A 24,825-nucleotide genomic window follows, 5' to 3' on the forward strand; every position below is an offset into this window, starting at 1 on the left:
CATCGTCACCAGCGTGAATAATCTGGGCGAACTGCGCACCCAGAGAAAACAATGGATCGCCGATGAAACCTAGAGGAAGATAGAGGAGCGAATTGTCAAAGTCGAGATACAGTGATCAAAAACCAGAGGAGCCAAAGTCTCTAAGATATCTCACGATGCTTAAGCGGGGCGAACATGAATGCAACGATGCCTGTGAAAGACGCGAATGGACTGGATGCAAGGTATCTTAGTGAAGGTGCTCAAAAAGGGTGACCTGACTGTATGCGATAACTAACGAGGCATTATGTTGCTGTGTACCGTTCTCAAAGTTATATGCAAAATTATCCAGGAGAAGATCGATGCGACTCTCCGGTGGCAGCAGGCCGAATTCCGTGCCGGAAGATCCTGTGTGGACCATATTGTCACGCTCCGTATCATTCTGGAGCAGGTCAACAAATTACAAGAGTCTCTTTACTTGGTATTATTGACTACGAAAAAGCTTCGACCGTCTCAATCACGATAATATGTGGGGCGCCCTGAGACGCAAAGGGGGTTCTTGAGAAAATCATCGACCTCATCGAGGCACAGTACGAGGCCTTCTCGTGTAGAGTGCTGCATAATGGGGTCTTGTCCAACCCTATCCGGGTCGTAGCTGGTGTGAGGCAAGGATGTATCCTATCACCGTTACTGTTACTCATCGTAATCGACGAGATTCTGGTAGGTGCGATTGACCGTGAACCAAACCGCGGGCTGCTATGGCAGCCTATAACCATGGAGCACCTAAACAACTTCGAATTGACTGATGGCGCTCTGACATGCAGAGTAAGCTCAACGACCTTGCCGAGCGCTCCTCTTCGGCAGGCTTAGTCCTCAACGTCAACAAAACCAAATCGTTGAATGCAAACACGGTGACCTCTTCCAGTTTCACAGTAGTCGGGCAAAATATAAATTACAAGCTACAATCAAACAATTTCGGAACTAGCTCATCTATCTATCTTCTATCTATCTATCTATCTATCTATCTATCTATCTATCTATCTATCTATCTATCTATCTATCTATCTATCTATCTATCTATCTATCTATCTATCTATCTATCTATCTATCTATCTATCTATCTATCTATCTATCTATCTATCTATCTATCTATCTATCTATATATATAAAACTCAATGTTTGTATGTTTGTATGTATGTTTGTATGTATGTTTGTATGTATGTTCCAGCATAACTTCTGAACCCATTTACCGATTTTAACCAAATTTGGAACACACATTCTTTATCTTGAGGAGACGACGATAGGGGGGTTAGGCATGCTCTTTGGAAAAGGGGGAGGGTATGGGGGGAGGGGTATTGCTTAGTTCTCGGTCAACTCAGTGTAAATTCTGAACCCCTTGGCCGATTTCAACCAAATTTAGAACACAAATTCTTTATCTTAAGGAGGGGACGGGTCGAGCTTACATTTTGGAAAAGGGGGAGGGTATGGGGGGAGGGGTATTGCTTAATTATTGATCTACGCAGTTTAAATTTTGAACCCCTTGGCCGAATTCGACCAAATTTGGAGCACAAATTCCTTATCTTAAATAGGGGACGATAGGGGGTTAAGCATGCTCTTTGGAAAAGGGGGAGGGTGTGGGGGGAGGGGTATTGCTTAGTTATCGATCAACTCAGTGTAAATTCTGAACCCCTTGGCCGATTTCAACCAAATTTTGAACACAAATTCTTTATCTTAAGGATGGGACGATAGGGAGGTTGAGCATGCTCTTTGGAAAAGGGGGAGGGTATGGGGGGAGGGGTATTGCTTAGTTATTGATCAACGCAGTTTAAATTCTGAACCCCTTGGCCGATTTCGACCAAATTCGGAACACAATTACCTTATCTTAAGAAGGAGACGATAGGGGGCTAAGCATGCTCTTTGGAAAAGGGGGAGGGTGGGGGGGGGGGGGGGTATTGCTTAGTTATCGATCAACGCAGTGTAAATTCTGAACCCCTTGGCTGACTTCAACCGAATTTGAAACACAAATTCTTTATCTTACAGAGGGAGCGAGAGGGGGGTTAAGCGTGCTCGTTGTAAAAGGAGGAGGGTATGGGGGGAGGAGTATTGCTTAACTATTGATCAACGCAGTTTAAATTCTGAACCCCTTAGTCGGTTTCGACCAAATTTCTAACACAATTTGCTTCTCTTAAGAAGGGGACGATCGGGGGTTAAGCATGCTCTTTGGAAAAGGGAAGGGGTATGGGGTATTTCTTAGTTATCGGTCAGCTCAGTTTAAATTCTAAACCCCTTGGCAGAGCTCTGTCCGACACGGCGAAATGGAAGTGGTCACTCGATCCATAACTCAATCGATGGAAGGATCTCACGGAAGACGATGTCCAGGCGACGTGAATCATCGCGAGAAGATTGCGAGAGTTAGTTGTCCACTGCTACTGCTCGCGACCGGTCACCGAATTTGAAACACAAATTTTTTATCTTACAGAGGGAACGATAGGAGGGTTAAGCGTGCTCTTTGTAAAAGGAGGAGGGTATGGGGGGAGCGGTATTGCTTAATTATCGATCAACGCAGTGTAAACTCTGAACCCTTGGCCGATTTCGACCAAATTTGGAACACAAGTTCTTTATTCTAAGAAGGAGACTATGGGGGGTTAGGCATGTTCTTTGGAAAAGAGGAAGGGTGTGGGAGGAGGGGTGTTCTTTACAAAAGAGGGAGGGTATGAGGGGAGGGGTATTGTTTAGCAATCGATCAACTCAATGTAAATCCTGAGCCTCATGACCGATTTGAACCAAATTTGTATCAAATATTGTCTGTCCTAAGGAAGCGATTTTAGTGGATGTGGTTAAGTAATTTTAAAAAAAGGGGAGGGTGTGGGACTGTGGGTATTGTTTAGTTATCGATCAATTCAGCATGACTTCTGAACCCATTTATCGATGTCCACCAAATTTGGAACCCATATTATCTGTCTAAGGAAGACTATATCAGACTGGGTATGAGTGCCATAGCTAAATGAGAGAGAGGGTATATTCATTAAACGAACAGTTTAGTATACCTTTGTATCGCATAGGTCAATTCAAACCAAACACGTAAGCACGTAATCCCTACCCAAAGGAAATTATCATAGAGAGGCTGGAAGGGACGTTTGGAATGGGATGTGGGGGGGGGGGGGGTAATGGGGATTGGGTATTGTGTTTCATCGGAATAATTGTATGCCCAGCAGGCTTCGGAATTCTCACTCATATGAATAAAAACCTGCGATTAATCCATTAAGCGGAGTGCGATTTTTTATGGTGAGAAAGTATTTTTATCTGGATAGAATGGCGGGTGATAAATTTGTGGGCACCGGATCGCCGGATATTTAAATTTTAATTCACAAATTTTCCTTCTTGTCGCCTCACCAGATAAATTTTACAAGCATATTCACAAAAATTTAGGACCGCAACGGGATTCGAACCTAAAACAATTTTAAAAGATTTAGAGCGCCCACTATAACCACACCACCACATGATTTGATTGAAATCGAAGGGAAAAACTGCTGTATTGAACCTTCTACTTATCGTGGCGCATTGTCAGATTCAGTCAGCTTGGAGAGGCAAAGAAAGTAGCATTTGATTTTCGCGAAACATGGGAAGAAGGATAACAGTTTTTCGCACTATCGCTTGTGCCGGAGTTTATCGCACTGTAATTTATCCGGATAAAATGCATGGTGGAGTGATCAGTTGTCGCGTGAGTGAGTGAGAAATCCGAATCCTGATGCCCAGTGAAAAGCAATGATTAATGTGTTTCCTTCTGAATGGTGGATGTGATTGCTTCTTCAACAGTAGGCATTTTCCTGGAATAAGGCAATGGTGGGTGTGATCCCTTCTTACAAATATGCGTTGCCCGAATATGGCATCGATGAATGTTTTTCCTTCTTTAGAAATAGACGTTTTCCCGGAATAAGACCTTTCAAACCCAAGATCCCTTCTTCAAAATCAGTCAATGTTTCCTTAAAAGTCTTCTTTTAATCAAATGATAAAGTATGAATAAGTAAACACAATTACCCTGTTGATCAATTGGTTTTATCATTTTCCGATTGTAAAAGAAAACTGCAAACCAAACTGGCAATTCCGAGCAAGGCCGGGTACATAAAGCTAGTTCAATATATATAATTACGTGATGGCCCACCCGACACCGACCAACCAGCACCGACCAAACCGATAGATCAGCAATAAAGGAGTCAGACCACACGAGCAAAGTCCAATGACCAGCGACCCAGATGTGATATGCCCCATCAGCAGTTTTAGTATACAAATAGCCGGGTCGAACCCCCGATCAATCTCTTTTTAGTTCAGGTACTTGAGGTAATAGGTAGTTTGTAAGAAGTGTTGAGATGTTATTAAGTGAAAATCGATAGAATAAAATATTTTTTTTAATGAAACGTTGAGTGTAAACTCATTATTATATGTTAAATTAAAAAAAATATATGGGCTTCACGAAAATCACGAAAAAACAGTTGAACCGGACAAAACCGGCTTTCCGCCACTGCCAAAAGGCCAGGAGCCTCTTTTAGTATGAAAATAATCCTTCATTGCTAATAGGAAAACTATCTAAAACTACGTTGACGCAATCATGTTATTTATAATTCTCTCGATTTCAAAAAGTGAAAAAATATAGTTTTAAGTGTTTGAAAGAAATTTGGATGAGTGAATGAATCTTCCCAACCAAACAAAAATTATTATAAATTAGACGAACCTACCCGATCTTGCTCGGGTTGTTCTTTTTATCGATCTGTCAATCATTGCAGAGTCGCACTTTAGATCGATTTCAGTTTGAGCTTGATGGTATTCTGCAGAACTCATGGAAAACGTTTTATTTTCACATTTGTTCAACTTTCCCAACAAAATGTTGGGTTTGTTGTTGAACTTGTCAATTTTACGATGCCGCTATCTAGATCAAATTTTGTGCGCATTAGATTTCATCGCAACTCACCCTATTATTGTGTTTACACGATTTTTCAACTTTTCCCATTAAATTTACGAACTCTTTGTATATATAAACACAGCTGATCCCAAGACGAATCGATTAGTGAGGAAATCTTGCAAATCGGTTCATCCGTTCGTGAGTTATATTGCCTCAAAGGAAATGTGAATTCATTTTTATATAGATAGAAGATAATACCATCTGGCTATTTGTCGTAGAGCATGCATATTTTTGTTTACGTCGCATTTTTTACCGTCCCGAGAGAGAATGAGAGTAAAATGTTGAGATTGAGAGAAATTTTGCTTAGACCGGGAACTGGTTTGAAGTGTGCTGGAAATGCAATCGCTATGACTGAAATGAGTGCTGTCTCGAATTAGCAATTATTTAATTTATGTGTGGTTCTGTATCGAATATATTAGGGTGGAGCTATTGCAGAAAATGTATAACGGCGACACATATATCTTATATAGATATTTCTGGCAGCGTGGTGGTTTTAAAATTATGTCCAACTGAAACGTGCCTTTTCAGTGAACGTGCATACAAAAATCAATCATCAATTAAAGATTTAGGTCATTTTAGGCTAGGATGCTAAATATTGCACTACTGATACGTGATGGGTGATTTTTTGTTAGCAGCGGCGGCGTCAAGCCATTGGTGTTCGGCGGCGTAGGTCGGTGTGAGCAATGCATATTTCATGCTTGGAAAAATCTACGGAATTTCTCCGAACTTTCCTACCGAAAACACCTCGGAAGTTGCCCGAGAATTCCTCCGGAAGTTCTTCTACAATTTCTCCGGAAGTTCCTCAGTGAATTCCTCCGAAATTTCCCTGGGAATACCTTTAGAAATTATCACAATTACTCCCCAACAAATTCCTCCAGTAGTGATTTTTTAAGAAATGCCCCAGGAATTCTCACTAGAGTTCCTTCCGATTTTTTTTCAAAAACTTTAAAAAAATAACATTGAGAACACAACAGAAAGTCTCTCTGAAATCATTCCGAAATTCACATGTAATACCTCTAAATATGCTTTCTGTTTACCCTCCGGGAAATCTTCCAGTAACTCCTACAAATATTTAATTGCAAATTCCCCCAGAAATAATTCTGGAAATGCCTCGTAGAATTATTCTGGAAGTTCTTCCAGCTATTTCACTCAAAATTCCTTCAAGAATTCCTTCTCAAAACTATTAAAGATCCTCTCAAAACTATTAAAAAAGTTCTCCCGGCAATTCCCACTGAAGTTCTTTAAAAACTCTATCAGATTCTCTCCTCGAAATTTCTCCAGAAAACCCTTGCGGATTTTTTCCAGGAAATTTCTCCAGGAAAAACTTTTTTTTTAGAAATTTTTCAAGGAAGTCTCAAAGAAATTCTACAGGAATTTCCCTGGAAATTACTTTAAAAGTGCTTTCAAAAATCCCTCTACAAATTCCTCCAGAAACTTATTCGAAAATTCGTTTCGAAATTTCCCCAGAAATTCCTTCAGAAGATACACTTATTGTGAGAAAATCCAATGGAGTTCCTAAAAAAACTCCCCAAGGCAATTCCTCGAGAATTTGTTGAAGAAATTCGGGAAGGAATTCCTGATCTGAATCCTTAGAGGATTTTTTGGATAAATTCTTGAAGGGAATCTTGAAAAAGTTTTTTTATAAGCACTTCTTCTAGGGGTCTGTGCATACGATTTCAACAATTTGTACTTTGCGTGACAAAACATCTGCATTAAGCCAAAAGATTGAGTTGTCATTTTTAGTATTAAAAGCAACGTCTCCACGATAATGTTGATGAAGAAAATTGAGAGAAGAGCGAAGCACAAAAATGAATTTAAAACGAGGTAAGTTTAAAAAAAAAATCAAATTTTTTAGCCAATCCCAAACTTTGTTGCCAAAATCGGAACATCACTGTGTATCGCAAAAAAATGATTTTGATATTCGATCACTTTGGAGTTGCCAGCCAGCGAGTTCAATAGTTTCACTACATCGATGGACACTGAACCGCCCCCTCTCCGTTACCGGATTGTGACAGCAAACGAATTAATTATTAGGAAATATTGGGGAAATTTCGCACAACGTGCCATCGTGCTGTGCGGGAAATTGTGTTATGTCTTACCTCCAGTTTTCTCCATTTCTTCCTTTTTTTCCACTACCGGTGTCTTGTGCGTTGTTTTCGTTCGTTTTCTTTCTGTCGAATGATTGGACTGATGGTGCTACTCCTACTACAGTGCTCTTCTCTTTCTTCGTGCTGCTCCGGTTAAAGGTATTTCACTATTCCGATTGACTCACTCGTATTGAAGCACAAAAACTTGTGTGTGCTGGACAGCCCGCCTGGGTATCTACGGCGGACGCGAAACACTCACTTAGCTCACCGCTCTTGGAGCACCTTGTGCTTGCTTCCCCTACGTGCTTCTTCTGGTGCCTTGACCGGCCGCGGTCGACGACTGTTTCATATGCGGTGGAATTCTTGTTTTCTTCTTTGTGTGTCAAAGACCGCAAACCAACAACAGAGCAACGACGACAACAGGGCAGCCAGTTCGGGTACTGCTGACCGATGTGCGGTAAAGTCAGGGTGCTCCGTACGCCACCGTCGTCACAGCAGCACGACCAACTATATACGACAAGGGTGAATTAATTCCCTGCTGTATGTCCAGCACAGCCCCTTTTTACAGCTCCACTCTCACTCACTCACTCACGCTATTTCTCTCTCTTTTTTTACTATGTATCTCCAGATCACGTTTTCTTGTTAGGAGATCACACGTCGAATTTATCACATTTATTTTTTTTTACATTTTCGAATCTTTTATCATCTTCTTCTTGTGTACCTTCGCACAAACACCGTTTTCCACCCGGTACTTTCTTCTTCACACGTGTTTGACTCCCCCCTTTTTCCGTTTGTTTCGGCTGTGCCGTGTCGATCTCCTCTCGATACGCTTCACTGTCACTCCGATCCGGGAGCGCACATCAAATCGACCTGGCACTTCCTCCACCCAGCATTGAATCTGTAATAAAACCGAAAGCACAAAAGCACATGATTAGCAACCAGATATACAAAACGGCAAGTACAAAAATAAAACGAATGCAAATTTTATGCAAAAGAATACTTTGGAGGGCTGTGGGTGCCCACTGCTGCTGGTTTTGGATCTAACAATAATCATCTGGGCCGAAATTCACTCGCTACACCAAAAATGGTAAACAGCCACCATACAGTGGTATGCTATGGCGGGGGTTACCCACGCTTTAGACTGTACGACCCACTGAGGGAATTTACGCGCCTTGTTGTCTGAATTCAGGAACATGAAGTTTTAGATCCACCGAAGGATTTTATTAATACGGTACTTATTCAAAAACCAGGGGTCCCTTTGTACGCGGTTTGGTTTCGGTTAGTCTGATGCCTCTCAGTCTCAACAAAAACGCTGCACTTCTCTGCGGATTCGATAAGAAAAATAAACAATTTCCTAAACAATTTTCTTCGACGTAAATACTTTCGAAGCGACTTTGACTACATCATAGAGTTCAGTTAGCATACCTTAACTACATACTGAGACATATCCTTCTCACCAGCGTCTTGTACGTGTTTTTTGTTTTTTTTTTCGGCTTTTGAATGGCCATTCTAACCCAGATCCCTTAAGGTTTTTACTAAGTTGCATTTATTTCTCATTAGGAATACGAATTACCCACATCATCCGTTTAACCATCGCCTAGGTACTACACTAATTGCAACAGGACAAGAAAAAATCTGGACATTCGATCGAGTCGATTCAAGATAATTCACCTCAGCTAGTCTAATACAAGAGCTTTTTACTGCAGTTCGGTTATAGGCATATCAACATTCGACAATTCCAACGTGTAATTGCTAGCAGTTATGAACGCAAGAATTTAGATTTCTCAAAGTCACAAATCATCAAAATTTTCAGAGAACGATGGATGCGAAACCGGATTTAAGTAGTGCAGCCATGATTAACAACATCTGATTAAAATATTTTTGGGGTCTATATATATTGTATCACATTTATAACAAAATATTTCATTATTTTGTTTAGTTATAAATATTTTAACTACTAATGGGACACAATTTATTAAAGAATTTGTTACAAAAAGGCTTGCCTTGTTATGAATCTCTTACTTTAGTGTAGTCGGGATACTCTCTAACGGTTTTGTCGATATGTATGTTTCTTGCATTCATTGATCATGATCGCATATTTGTAACATTTGCATTTTGGTTGATTTTGTAAATCGTTTGTCAATCCTCTCCACAAACTCAATTATTTCCGGCTTACCACAGATAAGCAAGATAGTAAAGCCTATTTTACTGTTATAGAATTAGAAGATGCAGTAAATTGAGCTTTCTGAACGATTCACAGGCTTTTTACAAAATGAACAAAAATGCGAGTGTTACAAATATGCGATCATGGGCAGTGCATCTATCGTAAAATACCTAATTTTGGTTTCCAGGAAGCTAATTTTAATACCTTGTTTTCAGTTAGAAACTGTGTAAATTGAATTGTAATGCAGGGCTTTGAATATACGGTTACGGTGTTTTGATTTCCTATCTTAGTATGGCCACAATCAATAACACACATAATGCGAATTCACCTTATTTTTACAATCACGTGTTACGGTGTAAGATCTACCACGGTCACATTGTCAGCTACAGGCAAATCCTGACCCAACGAATACCTTCCCCAATATCCAACTCCGTGGTTACCCGTAGATTGAAATCAAGGACCACACCCACCTTGATTTCTGATAGCAATCTGAATAAGGATTTCAAAAGAAAAACATGAGTATCACTAGTGTCCAATCTACGGAGTACACCGTAACTATGCTATGCTATTCACCTTATTTTTACAATCACGTTCAATAAAAATCAGCTGATCACTACCGCTTGGTTGACAACGCCTGGCGAATCGAAAATTTCTCTTCTCGCGAACAGCACACACAACCCGGACTCTGCAAAGCCGAACAAACTGGTTGATGTGTCATCGAAGCAAAACAACAACAACGACAACAAACACCATCCGACCCGAGACGGCGACAACGCTGGGCGAGAGTTCGTCGAGATCGCGAGATTGAATTGAAGAACTTCCTGTGGCTAAACAAAAAATAAAAAATAAAGTGACTGTTTTGGACGTGACACCTTTCTCTCCCGCGATCAACCGAGAATGTGTCGCTCGATTTTGTTGATTTTGAGTCGAATAACACCAAAAGACGATGGCTGTGTGCAGACGGGACAGACGACGGCGCACGACTGTGCCAGGGGACGAATAAATCCCAATATGAATGGTTTGGCGAGGTTTCACCTCCGTGGCGGTTACTGCGCGATTACTTCTACTGAGTGACTGAATGAGCAGCCAGAGCCGAACCTGCTCAACACTGACGACGACGAAACGGACCGCCAGTCAAGACAAAGCCGAAAACAAGATACCGAATGAAGCAGCGGCAAAGACGCGACTATTTAGTCGCTTTTGAGCCTAGTCCGGAGCATGTTGCGAATATGACTTATAGGGTATTAAGGCTACGAGATGTACTACTTGTACAGTATCTGGATACGATTTGCAGTAAAATTTTGTTGTGTAAACTTTGACATCAAGTTCCTCTATGTCAAGTGATAAAGCACGTGATATAAGAACCCTATGAACTTTTGATAATTTGGTACAAACATCACTCCTAAATTTGATTGTGAATTTTTCTTCAAAACTCTGGTAGCATTTGGGTTTTAAAATGGTTATATAGAACTCCTGTAGAGAAAATAATGGTTTTTAAGACCGTTATAAAACCAAAAATTTATAATATTTTCAACCGTTGCAGTTCCGAGCAGGAGCGACGACCTTGATAACAGAAATTGGTATGAACTAGCCTTGCATAAGAAGTAAAATGCCAAACAATAATACCAAAAATAATATGCAAAATACTTTAGGCATAACATGCTTAGGTATTTCAATACCAAACGCATCACAAATTATTATTCGTTTGGTATTCAAATACCTAAGCTTGTTATGCCTAAAGTATTTTGCATATTAATTTTTGGTATTTTACCTCTTATGCAAGGTTAGTTCATAACAGTGTATGCTATCAATAACAGAATGAGGTACACCCAGGTTTTTTTTTACGCGGTTGGAATTCGTTAATTTCTCGGTAAAACTAAAGTTTCATTGCTTTTTAAATACCCCCTGAATTTTCTTTGATTTTTTGTGAATTTTTTCGTGGGGTTAACTCATTGTTTCGTTGACGCTGAAGGTCTTAAACGACTAAAACCAAACCGTGTAAAAAAAAACCTGGGTGTATTATTGAGGTAATTTCTACTGCTCGGGATTAGTCTTTTTCTTCTTCTTCGATGGCTCTACATTCCAACCGGAACGTGGCCTGATTTTCAACTTAGTATTCTATTAGCATTTCCTCAGTTATTAATTGAAAGCTTTTCTATGCCCGCCATAGTACGAGTATGTATTTTGTGTGGCAAATTGAAATACAATGGATACACTATTATGCCCAGGGTGTCGAGAATGTTTCCAACCCGAAAAAATCCTAGACCAGACCGAGAATCGAACTTGCCATCTCCGGATTGACAATCCTTCTCCTTTGCTCGCAAGGCTACTGGAAACCCGGGGTTAGTCACTGTTTTGTTAAACCTGTTGCCGGAAAATAAGCTTGCTGTTAAAGGTCAAGCCAAGGTAGTCAGCCTCATTGGCCCATTTCACTGCCGTGCCACAAAGGTGACACGGGAAGCACGAATAATCATCAAATCGACATCATTTTCATTATTGAATGCATTTTTTTTTGTCTACAACAAAAATGATTTAGAAAAAGTATCACCGGCGCGTGCCGACTCGTAATCTACATGCTGCTACATTTACAGTTACATAAAAAAACTGAAAACCGAAATACGCTGCCCCAAAGTTACGAGGTGACAATGATAGCAATCCAGCAACTCCTATCCCTACTGGCCGGTGCTGGCCGGGATACGAGCAACCTTAGGGAAGATCGGGTAACCAACCCCGGTGAGAACTATGGTCGTATGCTGCCACGGAAGGGGGTTTGCTCCTCTCCGGAGGTGCAAATCTTATTGAGCATCTGTTCTCCATGTCAGGATCGGCTCACAACAGCGTCTGTTCCCCATGTTATGGGCGGCAGATCATCGTCCAGCGAGGGACTCTAAGTGAACCTGCGCACCATGGTCCACCGGAAATAAGGAGAAATGGTCCTCCGGAAATTTAGGGGGTTTGGTGTCAGGCCCTGCAAGCCAGCAAAAAAAAAACTCACGCAACGAACAATCAACAAGAGAGTACGGACCGGAACCATCGGCGAAGACCACTGCGACGAAAAGGGACTAGCGATTAGAAACTCGGTTCGTGGAACTGCAAATCTCTCAACTTCATCAGGAGCACACGCATACTCGCCGATGTGCTCAAGGACCGTGGATTCGGCATCGTAGCGCTGCAGGAGGTTTGTTGGAAGGGATCAACGGTGCGAACGTTTAGAGGTAATCATACCATCTACCAGAGCTGCGGCAACACACACGAGCTGGGAACAGCTTTCATAGTGATGGGCGACATGCAAAGGCGCGTGATCGGGTGATGGCCGATCAACGAGAGAATGTGCAGGTTGAGGATCAAAGGCCGGTTCTTCAACTTCAGCATAATCAACGTCCATAGCCCACACTCCGGAAGCACTGATGATGATAAGGACGCATTCTACGCGCAGCTGGAATGTGAGAACGACGTCAAAATCATCATAGGAGATTTTAACGCTCAGGTTGGCCAAGAGGAGGAGTTTAGACCGACTATTGGAAAGTTCAGCGCTCACCGGCTGACGAACGAAAACGGCCTACGACTAATTGATTTCGCCGCCTCCAAGAATATGGCCATTCGTAGCACCTACTTCCAACACAGCCTCCCGTATCGGTACACCTGGAGATCACCACTGCAGACAGAATCACAAATCGACCACGTTCTGATTGATGGACGGCACTTCTCCGACATTATCGACGTCAGGACATATCGTGGCGCTAACATCGACTCGGACCACTATCTGGTGATGGTTAAACTGCGCCCAAAACTATCCGTCATCAACAATGTTCGGTACCGACGACCGCCGCGGTACGACCTAGAGTGACTGAAGCAACCTGATGTCGCCACTGCATACGCGCAGCATCTCGAGGCAGAGGGTGAGCTCGATAGGGCCCTCTTGAGGACTGCTGGAGTACAGTTAAAGCAGCCATTAACGACGCAGCGGAGAACAACGTGCCGAACAGCTGTGCCGTTCTCAAGATACACGCAAGTTCTATCAGAAGCTCAACGCATCCCGCAAAGGCTTCGTGCCGCGAGCCAAAATGTGCCGGGATAAGGATGGGAGCATCTTGACGGACGAACGTGTGGTGATCGAAAGGTGGAAGCAGCACTACGAGGAACATCTGAATGGCGCTGAGAGTACAGGCAGTGAAAGTCAAGGCAGCGGAGGAGATGACTACGTCAGTTCAGCGGATGATGGAAGCCAACCAGTCCCCACCTTGAGAGAAGTTAAGGATGCCATTCAACAGCTAAAGACCAATAAAGCAGCTGGTAAGGATGGTATCGGAGCTGAGCTCATCAAGATGGGCCCGGAAAAGCTGGCCACTTGCCTGCACAAACTGATAGTCAGAATCTGGGAAACCGAACAGCTACCGGAGGAGTGGAAGGAAGGGGTTATATGCCCCATCTACAAGAAAGGCGACAAACTGGAGTGTGAGAACTTTCGAGCGATCACCATCCTTAATGCCGCCTACAAAGTGATATCCCAGATCATCTTCCGTCGTCTGGGAAGTTATCAAGCCGGCTTCGTTGACGGCCGCTCGACAACGGACCAGATCTTTACTGTACGGCAAATCCTTCAAAAATGCCGTGAATACCAGGTCCCAACGCACCATCTGTTCGTTGATTTCAAGGCGGCATACGACAGTATAGACCGCGTAGAGCTATGGAAAATTATGGACGAGAACAGCTTCTCTGGGAAGCTTACCAGACTGACCAAAGCAACGGTGGATGTTGTGCAAAACTGTGTAAAGATTTCGGGCGAACATCCCAGTTCGTTCGAATCGCGCCGGGGACTAAGACAAGGTGGTGGACTTTCGTGCCTGTTGGTCAACATTGCGCTAGAAGGTGTCATGCGGGGAGCCGGGTGTAACAGCCGGGGTACGATTTTCAACAGATCCAGTCAATTTATTTGCTTCGCGGATGACATGGACATTGTCGGCCGAACATTTGCAAAGGTGGCAGAACTGTACACCCGCCTGAAACGTGAAGCAACAAAAGTTGGACTGGTGGTGAATGCGTCAAAGACAAAGTACATGCTTGTGGGCGGAACTGAGCGCGGTCGAGGAATTCGTCTACATCGGATCCTTGCTAACGGCTGACAACAACGTTAGTCGTGAAATACGAAGGCGCATCATCTGTGGAAGTCGGGCCTACTACGGGCTCCAGAAGAAACTGCGGTCGAAAAAGATTCGCCACCGCACCAAATGTGTCATGTACAAGACGTTAATAAGACCGGTAGTCCTCTACGGACATGAAACATGGACAATGCTCGAGGAGGACTTGCAAGCACTCGGAGTATTCGAGAGACGGGTGCTTAGGACCATCTTTGGCGGTGTGCAAGAAGACGGTGTGTGGCGGCGAAGAATGAACCATGAGCTCGCCCAACTCTACGGCGAACCCAGTATCCAGAAGGTAGCTAAAGCCGGAAGGGTACGATGGGCAGGACATGTTGCAAGAATGCCGGACAGCAACCCTGCAAAGATGGTGTTCGCTTCCGATCCGGCAGGTACGAGACGGCGTGGAGCGCAGCGAGCGAGATGGGCAGACCAGGTGCAGAACGACTTGGCGAGCGTGGGGCGTATCCGAGGATGGAGAGATGCGGCCTCGAACCGTGCATTGTGGCGTCAAATTGTTGATTCAGTGTTATCTGTTTAGATGTTAACTAAATAAATGAAAAAATGAATGATGTCTTCCCATAAACATTTTTGAGAAAAAAGAGTAAGTTAGAAAATAGTAGTGTAGCTAGTAGTGAGAATGAGACGTGAGAAGTGAAAAGTGTGAAGTGAGTTATGCGGAGTGAGAAAAGAAAAGTGAAAAATGAGAAGTGAGAAATGAATTGTGAGAAAGTGAAAAGTGATGAGTGAGAAGTGAGCAGTGAGAATAAAAAGTAAGAAGTGTAAAATAAGAATTGAGAAGTGAGAGTTGAGCAGTGAGAAATTATTAGTGTAGTGAGCAGTGAGAATGAGTCGTGAGAAATGAAAAGTGTGAAGTGAGTTACGAGAAGTGAGACAAGAATAGTGAAAATGACTAATGATAAGTGAAAAATCAGAAGTAAGAGTTGTGAGAAGTGAAGAAATTAATAGTGAGAATAGGGAATTGAGAATGAGAAGTACGAAGAGTACAGTGAGAAATTAGTAGTAAGAAGTGAAAAGTGAAAATTGAGCAGTGAAAATTGAGAAGTTTGAACTAGAAGTGAGAAATAGTCAGTAATGAGACGACCACCTCTCTCACTCACTAATTTCTTCTCACTCATTTTCTCTCACCCACTCTCTCATTTACTCACTGAGATCACCCACTCGCATTGAGAGAGAGATCACCCACTCGCTCTAACCAATTCTTACTCTATCACTCTCACTCATTCACTCACTCACTATCACTAAATCGCTCACTCTCACTCACTTTCACTCATTCACTAAATCTCACTCATTCTCTCACTCACTCACTCAATCTCACATGCACACTCATTCTAACTCCCTCGTCCACTCACTCATTCACTCACTTATTCTCACTGACTCCCACTCAAACACTCACTCCCACTCAAAACTAACTCTTACTCACTCATTCTTACTCACTCACTCCCACTCAATCACTCACTCTCACTCACTCTCTCTCACTCAATCATTCTTACTCACTCACTATCACTCACTCCCACTTAATCACTAACTCTTACTCGCTCTTACTCACTCGCTTTCACTCACTCCTTCTCTATCACTCACACACTCTCGCTCACTCACTCAATCTCACACCCACTCATTCTCATTGACTCACTCAATCTCATAGGGACATAGGGCGTGGTAAGGCCACCTGGAAAGCCGGCAATGCGCTGGCACGATACCATGGTGTTCTTTTAAAAAAGCGAGTCACAATGTTCGATGCTGCAAGGACACACAGCTAACCTCGAGGGTGCGTTATGCACTGGCCCCCTTTGAAGCATTACTTTCTGGTTGTACCAAAGGGACGACGGGCTTGGCGGCAATGGAAACGGTTTAGCGGGTCGGGGATGCAGTCCTGCCTCCCTCGTTTGGAGGTGGCCCCTAACCCCGCACTTCCTGGACAACCCAGGATGTCTGTTGAGCAGATTCCCCCTCCATTGCTTAGGAAGAAAAAAAAAACTCAATCTCATACATACACACTCATTCTCACTCACTCACCAATTCTCACCCCCTCACTCACTCACTCATTCACTCTCACTCACTCATTCACTAACTCTTACCCTCGCTTTGACTCACTCACTCTCCCACTAAATCACCCTCACTCACACGCTCACTCATTTTCACTTTCTCACTCTCCCACTCAATCTCTCTCACTCACTCTCTCCCTTTCTCCCGCTATATCTCCCTCTTCTCGCTATCTTTCCCTCTTGTCACTCGTATGTGTTTGTATAAAGGATTCCGAACCAAAACCCAGAAGTGTAAACTCAAGCACAGGCGCGGATACGCAGATTCTGAAAACCCGAAGCAAAATCCTGAAGTGTAAACCCAATCATGGAAAACGTTTTGACAATGGAGATTTATCGGCGGAAAATTTTCCCTGACAAAACCCGGAGCAGAATCCCGTAACAAATCCCGCGGACACGTTTTCCGAACTGTAAACCAACCTCAATGCCTTGGATATAGGCCTTTTCACGAGACTACTAATGTGCAATTCGTCATGTGTAAAAACATGTTTGTTTTCCTTCTGCTCATAACCTCAAAAATGCTCGGGTCATCACAATGATTTCAAAAAAGTCAAAAAATATATGGAAATATACTCATTTTTACCCAATCTTTGCTGAGTAGCACCATCTAGGAGTGTTTGTTTTCCTTTTATCGCCACTCACACATTCGGACGTGAGAATCTCAATGAAAGTGACAGCGTTTGGATTTGAACGATTTGCTCAGCGGATGTAAACAAGTGCAGTCCCGGATGTGTCACATGAAAAGGCCTATTACGATGTTCTTTAAAGGCCTTTTCATGTGACACTGCCGAGTACTCTAACTTTCATCTACTTAATGACTGAGAAAAATATTATTGCCATCTCTTTTATTCCCATGAAAATTTTACTCAATTTCCGCCAAAAGCAGGACAACTTTTAGTTTTGAGTAGCCTCGCTTTTGACGGAAATTGCGTAAACTTTCCGTGGAAAAAAAGAGAGGACAAAACAAATTTACTCAGTCACTGAGTAGGTGAAAGTTAGCGTGAGAATGTACTTTGTTTACACCGATGAACAGGCCCGCAAACCCGAAGCTGTAACTGTCATAGAAGAACTGTCAATTGACGATAAAATCAGCTGATTTTAAACGTCTGGTGAAAAGGCCTATACCAGAGACAATGTTATTATATGGGCCTTTTCACGAGACGTTTAAAAACAGCTGATTTCATCGTCAATTGACAGTTCTTCTATGAAAGTGACAGCTTCGGACTTGCAGGCCTGTTCAGCGGTTGTAAACAAGCAAGTGCAGTCTCGTCAGTGTCACATGAAAAGGCCTATAGAGACACGCGGAGAGAATAAAAGTAATTCTGGCCAGCAGATGAAAAATCCTGCGCGATTGGCAACATATTATAGACATTTGTGAGAACTTGAAGTAACTCTCAGTATGAGTAGTTTATTTCGTTTGCTTCAACCATATATCCTGCCTCCATTAGCACCGTTGCCATCCTATGCAACAACAAATATGACTAAAGGCAATATATAAATGTGATGCCCTAAATGGTCGGAACGAAGTTATGAGCGACTCTTCGTGGATGCGTGTGCACGCCGCGGAGGTCTGACTAGAAGGGGCCAAGTCATGGCTTGCTGCTCGTCGATTGACACGCTGAAGGCATTTTACTCAAACCCTACATTTCCCTTCCTATATCATTAAAAACGCAAAAATCTTCTAGCATAAAATGCAATGCTTGTTTTTCTCCTGGGCTATTTAAATGAGACAAAGGTGAACATCGGTTGCATTTGAGCAACCGGTTAACTCCATTGAAAACTGCACACCAAAATAAACTTGTCTTCAACATCATGGTTTTAATACCAGAACAATGATTCAGAGTGTGGGTTCCCAAACTGTGGGTCGCGAAAGATAAAACGTGATTAAAACATTCGGTGGATGATTAGAGAACAACAAATTTACGAAGCCAACGGCCTTCTTTTGTTTGTCAAATACAATGACAATTACTTCTAAAAAACATTCCAATTCCGTACATTTCTCGAGCAACATATGATTAGGGCCGAAAAACCAACAATGCTGAACCGAGAAAAATGGGGTTCAAGTTTTCTATGACTAATTTAATTCATTTATTGGAGTAGAAACACATTTCATTGTCAAAACCATGTCACTGCTATACGTAAATGGTTATATTATAACAGCAGATTAAGATTAATTGAAAAATCGTTTGAAATCGACAAAATTTCAGCTAAAACAAAAATCGCGCCGTTTACTCGCATTACCGGCAACACGTCTGGTTTTTAAGTCGTTTGCTCAAAGCTAATAACATAATCGGATTTGTTTAGGTTTATTAGCCAGAGCAGTTATGCTATGCGATATATCGAAAGCCTAGTAAGAATATACATTTCGAAATAACTTGAAGCTAGTTTTCCTAAATAAACAATATAAAGTGAACGGCCTAAAAACCAAAGCAAACATTCCGCATGGTAGTTAAGGGCGCCAACAAAGGACTTAAAAACCATCATGGTGCAAATGGTTCATGAGACGTTCACTAAAAATAACAATAAATGTGTTTCTTAAGAAATATCGAGTACGGAGTTTTACCTAGGATGAAGAATCATTTACGAAGCAATCGTTCATGCCAGAAAATCAAAAATCATGGTTTTGGTTTATAAGCCGTAATTATATGTTACGCGAGATTTAATCCAACTTTTAGTTTCGCGTATAGTACACCATCAACCATTTGCCATCAACTAGTACTGGTAGTCAATAACTCCGAACAGTTTTAAACAATACAGCATTGAATATTTCTCCATTTCTCTCAGATTTTTTTATATCACAGCTCAACTGGTAGCCTATTGTACGTCGCCAAGTGGCTTCATGAAATTGAAATTTCGGTTCAATCAAAGTTAATTGCCTATTTTTCTGGTATTAGACCACCCGACTTGGACGTTAATTTACAATGTTATGGAAACTCATATGTGAATATGTACGTTATGTGGAAGATATTGATTTGAAAAATGTATTGGAGGTAACCACTTTCCCTTCGATGGGACTCGAACCCATGACCCTACAGTACGCTAGACTGGTGCTTTAACCAACTAAGCTACGAAGGACCTCCGTCGGCCTTCGCAACCTAGCGGCTACTGAACGAGCTCGAGATTCCCAAATTGGACGCATAGTCAAATCACTCGCAATCCATTTCTCAAGCCAATACTTCCACATGTGTATTGTACACGTCCACATTAGAGGAGCGTGAGTATTTAGAATGTCTGGCGGCTATACACATTCTTCATCAGCAACGGTACTGATCAAGTGAGGTTGTTTAAGCATTTGCCAGTCGGTCGTCAAGCTCAGACCCGACCGCATTGCGTAGGCAAGAGCACGCAACTCAGGTTCAGTTCAATCAAAGTTAATTGCCTATTTCCGGGGATTAAACCACCCGACTTGGACGTTAATTTACAATGTTATGGAAACTCATATGTGAATATGTACGTTATGTGGAAGATATTTATTTGAAAAATGTATTGGAGGTAACCACTTTCCCTTCGATGGGACTCGAACCCATGACCCTACAGTACGCTAGACTGGTGCTTTAACCAACTAAGCTACGAAGGACCTCCGTCGGCCTTCGCAACCTAGCGGCTACTGAACGAGCTCGAGATTCCCAAATTGGACGCATAGTCAAATCACTCGCAATCCATTTCTCAAGCCAATACTTCCACATGTGTATTGTACACGTCCACATTAGAGGAGCGTGAGTATTTAGAATGTCTGGCGGCTATACACATTCTTCATCAGCAACGGTACTGATCAAGTGAGGTTGTGTAAGCATTTGCCAGTCGGTCGTCAAGCTCAGACCCGACCGCATTGCGTAGGCAAGAGCACGCTGAACCTGAACTGAACCTGAGTTGCGTGCTCTTGCCTACGCAATGCGGTCGGGTCTGAGCTTGACGACCGACTGGCAAATGCTTACACAACCTCACTTGATCAGTACCGTTGCTGATGAAGAATGTGTATAGCCGCCAGACATTCTAAATACTCACGCTCCTCTAATGTGGACGTGTACAATACACATGTGGAAGTATTGGCTTGAGAAATGGATTGCGAGTGATTTGACTATGCGTCCAATTTGGGAATCTCGAGCTCGTTCAGTAGCCGCTAGGTTGCGAAGGCCGACGGAGGTCCTTCGTAGCTTAGTTGGTTAAAGCACCAGTCTAGCGTACTGTAGGGTCATGGGTTCGAGTCCCATCGAAGGGAAAGTGGTTACCTCAATACATTTTTCAAATCAATATCTTCCACATACCGTACATATTCACATATGAGTTTCCACAACATTGTAAATAGAAATTTGTTTTAATCCAAATCAAAGCTCACAGGACTTTGAAATTTTCTATATAGTAAACCATTTTCCGTTGGTTCTCTATACGTACCTTGTAGTTTCACAAACTAAAATGGATTTTTTGGCCACCTTTCAGAAGCGCCTTAAAATTTTCTAAACTACAAACCATTTCCACCGATCTTTCAGATGCGCATTGTAATTTTGCAAACCACAAACCTACGGTCTCCTAGGCGAGGCTTTGACGTGCCACCCTAAACCATTTCCAACGGTCTTCGAGACGCGTCTTGTGATTTAGCAAACCACAAACCATTTATTCGAACTAAAATATATCACTCGTCACTTAAATTCAACTCACCTCACGAAATCAGCGACAGGATCCAAAAAATAGACTGGCAGGATCGCCAAAATGTGGTGCCCTAAATGGCCGGAACGAAGTTATGTCAGCGACTTTCCGTGATGCGTGTGCACGCCGTGGAGATCTGACTAGAAGGGGCCAAATCATGACTTGCTGCTCGCCGATTGACACGTTGAAGGCATTTTACTCAAACCCCACAATAAACTTGCTATGAGAACTCTGAAACAGCTTCATTTACTTAATTTTTAAAACTTCTCCATATTTTATATAATGTTAATTACAATACTTATATCGCATTTACTACCGATTGGTAATGTTTGTTTACCTTGCTCGTTTGGTACCGCGTTTGACGGTTCGTTTGATACTATCGGCTTCACTCTTCGCTGGTCTCTATCTATAAACAATGTCCGGAGATGAGCCAGCCAAGGGCTGAAAGCCTCCCTAATAAAGATACAAAAAAAAACGACTCCTTATACCACCTCTGAATCTGTACTTGGGTACATCTTTTTGAACCCGAGTTACACATATGTTAGGTGCCCTGGGGTTGACCAACTACCAGGAAAGTTGTTTTAATATGGTGGTGATGCACTGGCTAGAGCGCTGCACTGAGCGATTACCAATATTGGGGAGGAGGTTTTGCCGCAGGAGTGGATGGAAGGTGTCGTGTGTCCCATCTACAAAAAGGTCGATAAGCTGGATTGTAGCAACTACCGTGCAATCACAAGGTATTCTGTTATGTCCTCGACTAATACCAATTGCAAGAGAGTTCGTGGGGCAGACCAGGTGTTCGCCGTACGCCAGATATTGCAGAAATGCCGCGAATACAACGTGCCCTTTACCCATACATAAACTATTCATTGACTTCAAAGCCGCATGACATAATCGATCAGGACCAGCCATGGCAGCTAATGCACGAACACGGATTTCCGGACAAACTGATACGGTTGATCAAGGCGACGATGGATCTGATGATGTGCGTGTGGTGATGGTCTTTCGTGCATGTTATTCAACATCGCCTTGGACGGAGTAATACGAAGGGCAGGGATTGACACGAGTGGTACGATTTTCACGAAGTCCGTTCAGCTATTTGGTTTCGCCGACTACATTGATATTACGACACGTAACTTTGAGAAGATGGTGGAAACCTAACTCAGAATGCAGAGGGAAGCAAGCAGTGACTAGTCCCACTAATTCGTCGAAGATGAAGTACATGATAGGAAGAGGACAATGTTAGCCATCTAACCCGAGCTTGTATCGGTGGTGTCACTAAATTGAGGTGGTTGAAGAATTCGTGTACTTAGGCTCACTGGTGACTGCCGATAACGATACCAGCAGAGAAATTCGAAAACGCATGGTGGCAGGAAATCGTACTTATTTTGGACTCCGCAAAACGCTCCGATCGAATAAGAGAAGAGATCGAAACGCCTTACCAAACTGACTATATTCACAAAACCCTTATTAGACCGGTAGTTCTCTACGGACACGAGACCTGGACAATGCTCGTGGACGACCAACGCGCACTGGGAGTTCTCGAAAGGAAAGTGTTGCGTACCATCTATGGTGGGGTGCAGATGGCGGACGGTACGTGGAGGAGGCGAATGAAGCACGAGTTGCATCAGCTGTTGGGCACGTAGCCAGAATGTCGGACAGCGAGCAAGGTAGATCGATCAGGTGGAAGACGATTTGCGGAGCCTCCGTAGACTGCGAGTATGGCGACGTGCAGCCATGGACCGAGCTAAATACAGCAGACTTTTAGACACTGCACAGGCCACTCCGGCCTTAGTCTGAGAAAATAACACACTTTTGAAGGACAGAAACTAAATCTGAAAAAAAGCCTTAGATTGAAACCCTGGCAGTGAAAATCGCAGCAGAGGCAAACCTCTGTAGAGGCTCATGGCGGTGCAGCCTCCATAAAGAAATAAAAGAAGTCGACCGAATTCCAACTTGCCAACAGGTTAAAGTGATAGCTGGACATCGCACATCTTTTAAGTTTTAAGTCGGCTCTTTGCACCACTTGAGGTTGAGGTGCTTAGGGACCCCAAGTAGGTAATTTATGCAAATAACACAAAAAGTTTTCCATTTGTAACCATTCTTTGCTCTTGCAAAGCAAGTATTTATTTATTTTTCGATTATTAGCAAGAACTTAATTACAATTAGTATTATTAGTATTAGGGGAGATTCAAATATGAAATCCAGTACTATTTGAAATTTCTACACCCCCCTCCTCCCCTCCCTGTTAAGATTTTTGTATACCTAATACATGTACTGTCACAAGATCTTACACCCCTCTTCTTCTTCTTCTCATTGGCGTTACATCCCCACACTGGGACAGAGCCGCCTCGCAGCTTAGTGTTCATTAAGCACTTCCACAGTTATTAACTGCGAGGTTTCTAAGCCAGGTTACCATTTTTGCAATCGTATATCATGAGGCTAGCACGACGATACTTTTATGCCCAGGGAAGTCGAGACAATTTCCAATCCGAAAATTACCTAGACCGGCACCGGGAATCGAACCCAGCCACCCTCAGCATGGTTTTGCTTTGTAGCCGCGCGTCTTACCGCACGGCTAAGGAGGGCCCCTCCTCCCTAAAACCTGTGACGTCTTTATTGAACGACCCCTTATAGTGATGTCAAGGGAGCATGTTCTACACTGGTCATACAAGGAAAATCTACTTTTTCTTATGGGGTCATTCAAAAATTATGTTCACAGTTTGAGGGGGAAGGAGGGTCAAGATTTTGTGACAGTGCTTACACTCGGTATACAAAAAAGCGAGACAGAAAGGGGAGGGGGTTTCTAAAAATCTCAAAAAGTAGTGGACGTCATATTTGATTCACCCCTATGACCATTTATCAAAATACAAGAAAAAACAGTATACAATAACATGCAATGTATGTCAAACAAGCTGACTCTTTCTATACTTAGTACCTAGGTGGTCTGTATTAGCACCATGGACGGTACATATTTTGAGTTTAGGACAGAGCAGGGAAAATGGAGACCCACAATTTGAGGTTTAGCAATTTACAATGTTTCGGGTTTTACTTTACTCTATAAATGACCATGGTTGCTACATACCTCTATGTTGATACATCGAATAGGACCAGCTTCAGTCTACTGAATCCGGGAAACAAAGTTTAATCCGCAAAGAACAAAACACTTTACCACCCAGTCTAATCGAAAGAAGGAATAATGTTTACTTTGTTCACGCCATTATCCGTAACTCGAGCTTCTTCTGTTATACGATTTGTTCGGTCCGTGCCGTCACCGGAAAATCACCGGGACCGAATACCGGATAAAACCCGAAGACACCACCGGAAATTGAACGGAAAATCTTCGGCGTTTTGCTATCCGGCCGACAATGCACCAAAAACTGTAGTCAAAATAGCCTCACCCCGATCCGAACGAGAGAAGCTGCTGACGACGATGACTGATGATATCACTCGAATTTTTTTTTGATGGTTTCCGACAGAAATGACACTCGCGCGAAAGCATCCGCAACCAACAGCGACTGCGACGAAGCGACGATGACGAATGACGAGAAACTTCTTTTGATGGACTGGACTGACGGACGACGAGCAGAAAAAATTTCTCTTTTTCTCGCTGCTGTGAACATCAATGTGAAGCGTCAGAGAACTGTCACCCGTAGGGTGGGCGTAAATCCAGGGCTGTATCATATATCTCGCACGCCCGTTTCAAATCTGGGACGGGACTTGCAAAGAGGAAAAAATGTAACTTCATCTGCAACCAGCAAGCGCTGTCACGAATTGTCAGATGCAACCAGCACCT

General features: G+C 42.8%; 1 protein-coding gene across 2 annotated transcripts in view; it reads right to left on the reverse strand.

The window, feature by feature from the left end:
* LOC134202528 (SH3 domain-containing kinase-binding protein 1) overlaps positions 1–24,601 on the reverse strand; it is a 96,057-nt gene extending 71,456 nt beyond the window's left edge. The window contains exons 1-2 of one of the 2 annotated variants that reach the window (XM_062677543.1): positions 24,115–24,601; positions 7,033–7,918 (exon numbers count right to left, since the gene is read on the reverse strand). In XM_062677543.1, coding sequence (XP_062533527.1) covers positions 7,033–7,048 — 16 coding nt within the window. In that variant the 5' untranslated portion in view covers positions 7,049–7,918; positions 24,115–24,601. Of the gene's footprint in view, positions 1–7,032; positions 7,919–9,757; positions 10,108–24,114 lie in introns of those variants that run through there. The other variant, XM_062677550.1, reaches the window with a different exon arrangement.
* Positions 24,602–24,825: the final 224 nt, after the last annotated feature.

This window comes from Armigeres subalbatus, chromosome 1 (genome assembly GCF_024139115.2).
Source record: "Armigeres subalbatus isolate Guangzhou_Male chromosome 1, GZ_Asu_2, whole genome shotgun sequence".
Classification (NCBI taxonomy): domain Eukaryota; kingdom Metazoa; phylum Arthropoda; class Insecta; order Diptera; family Culicidae; genus Armigeres; species Armigeres subalbatus.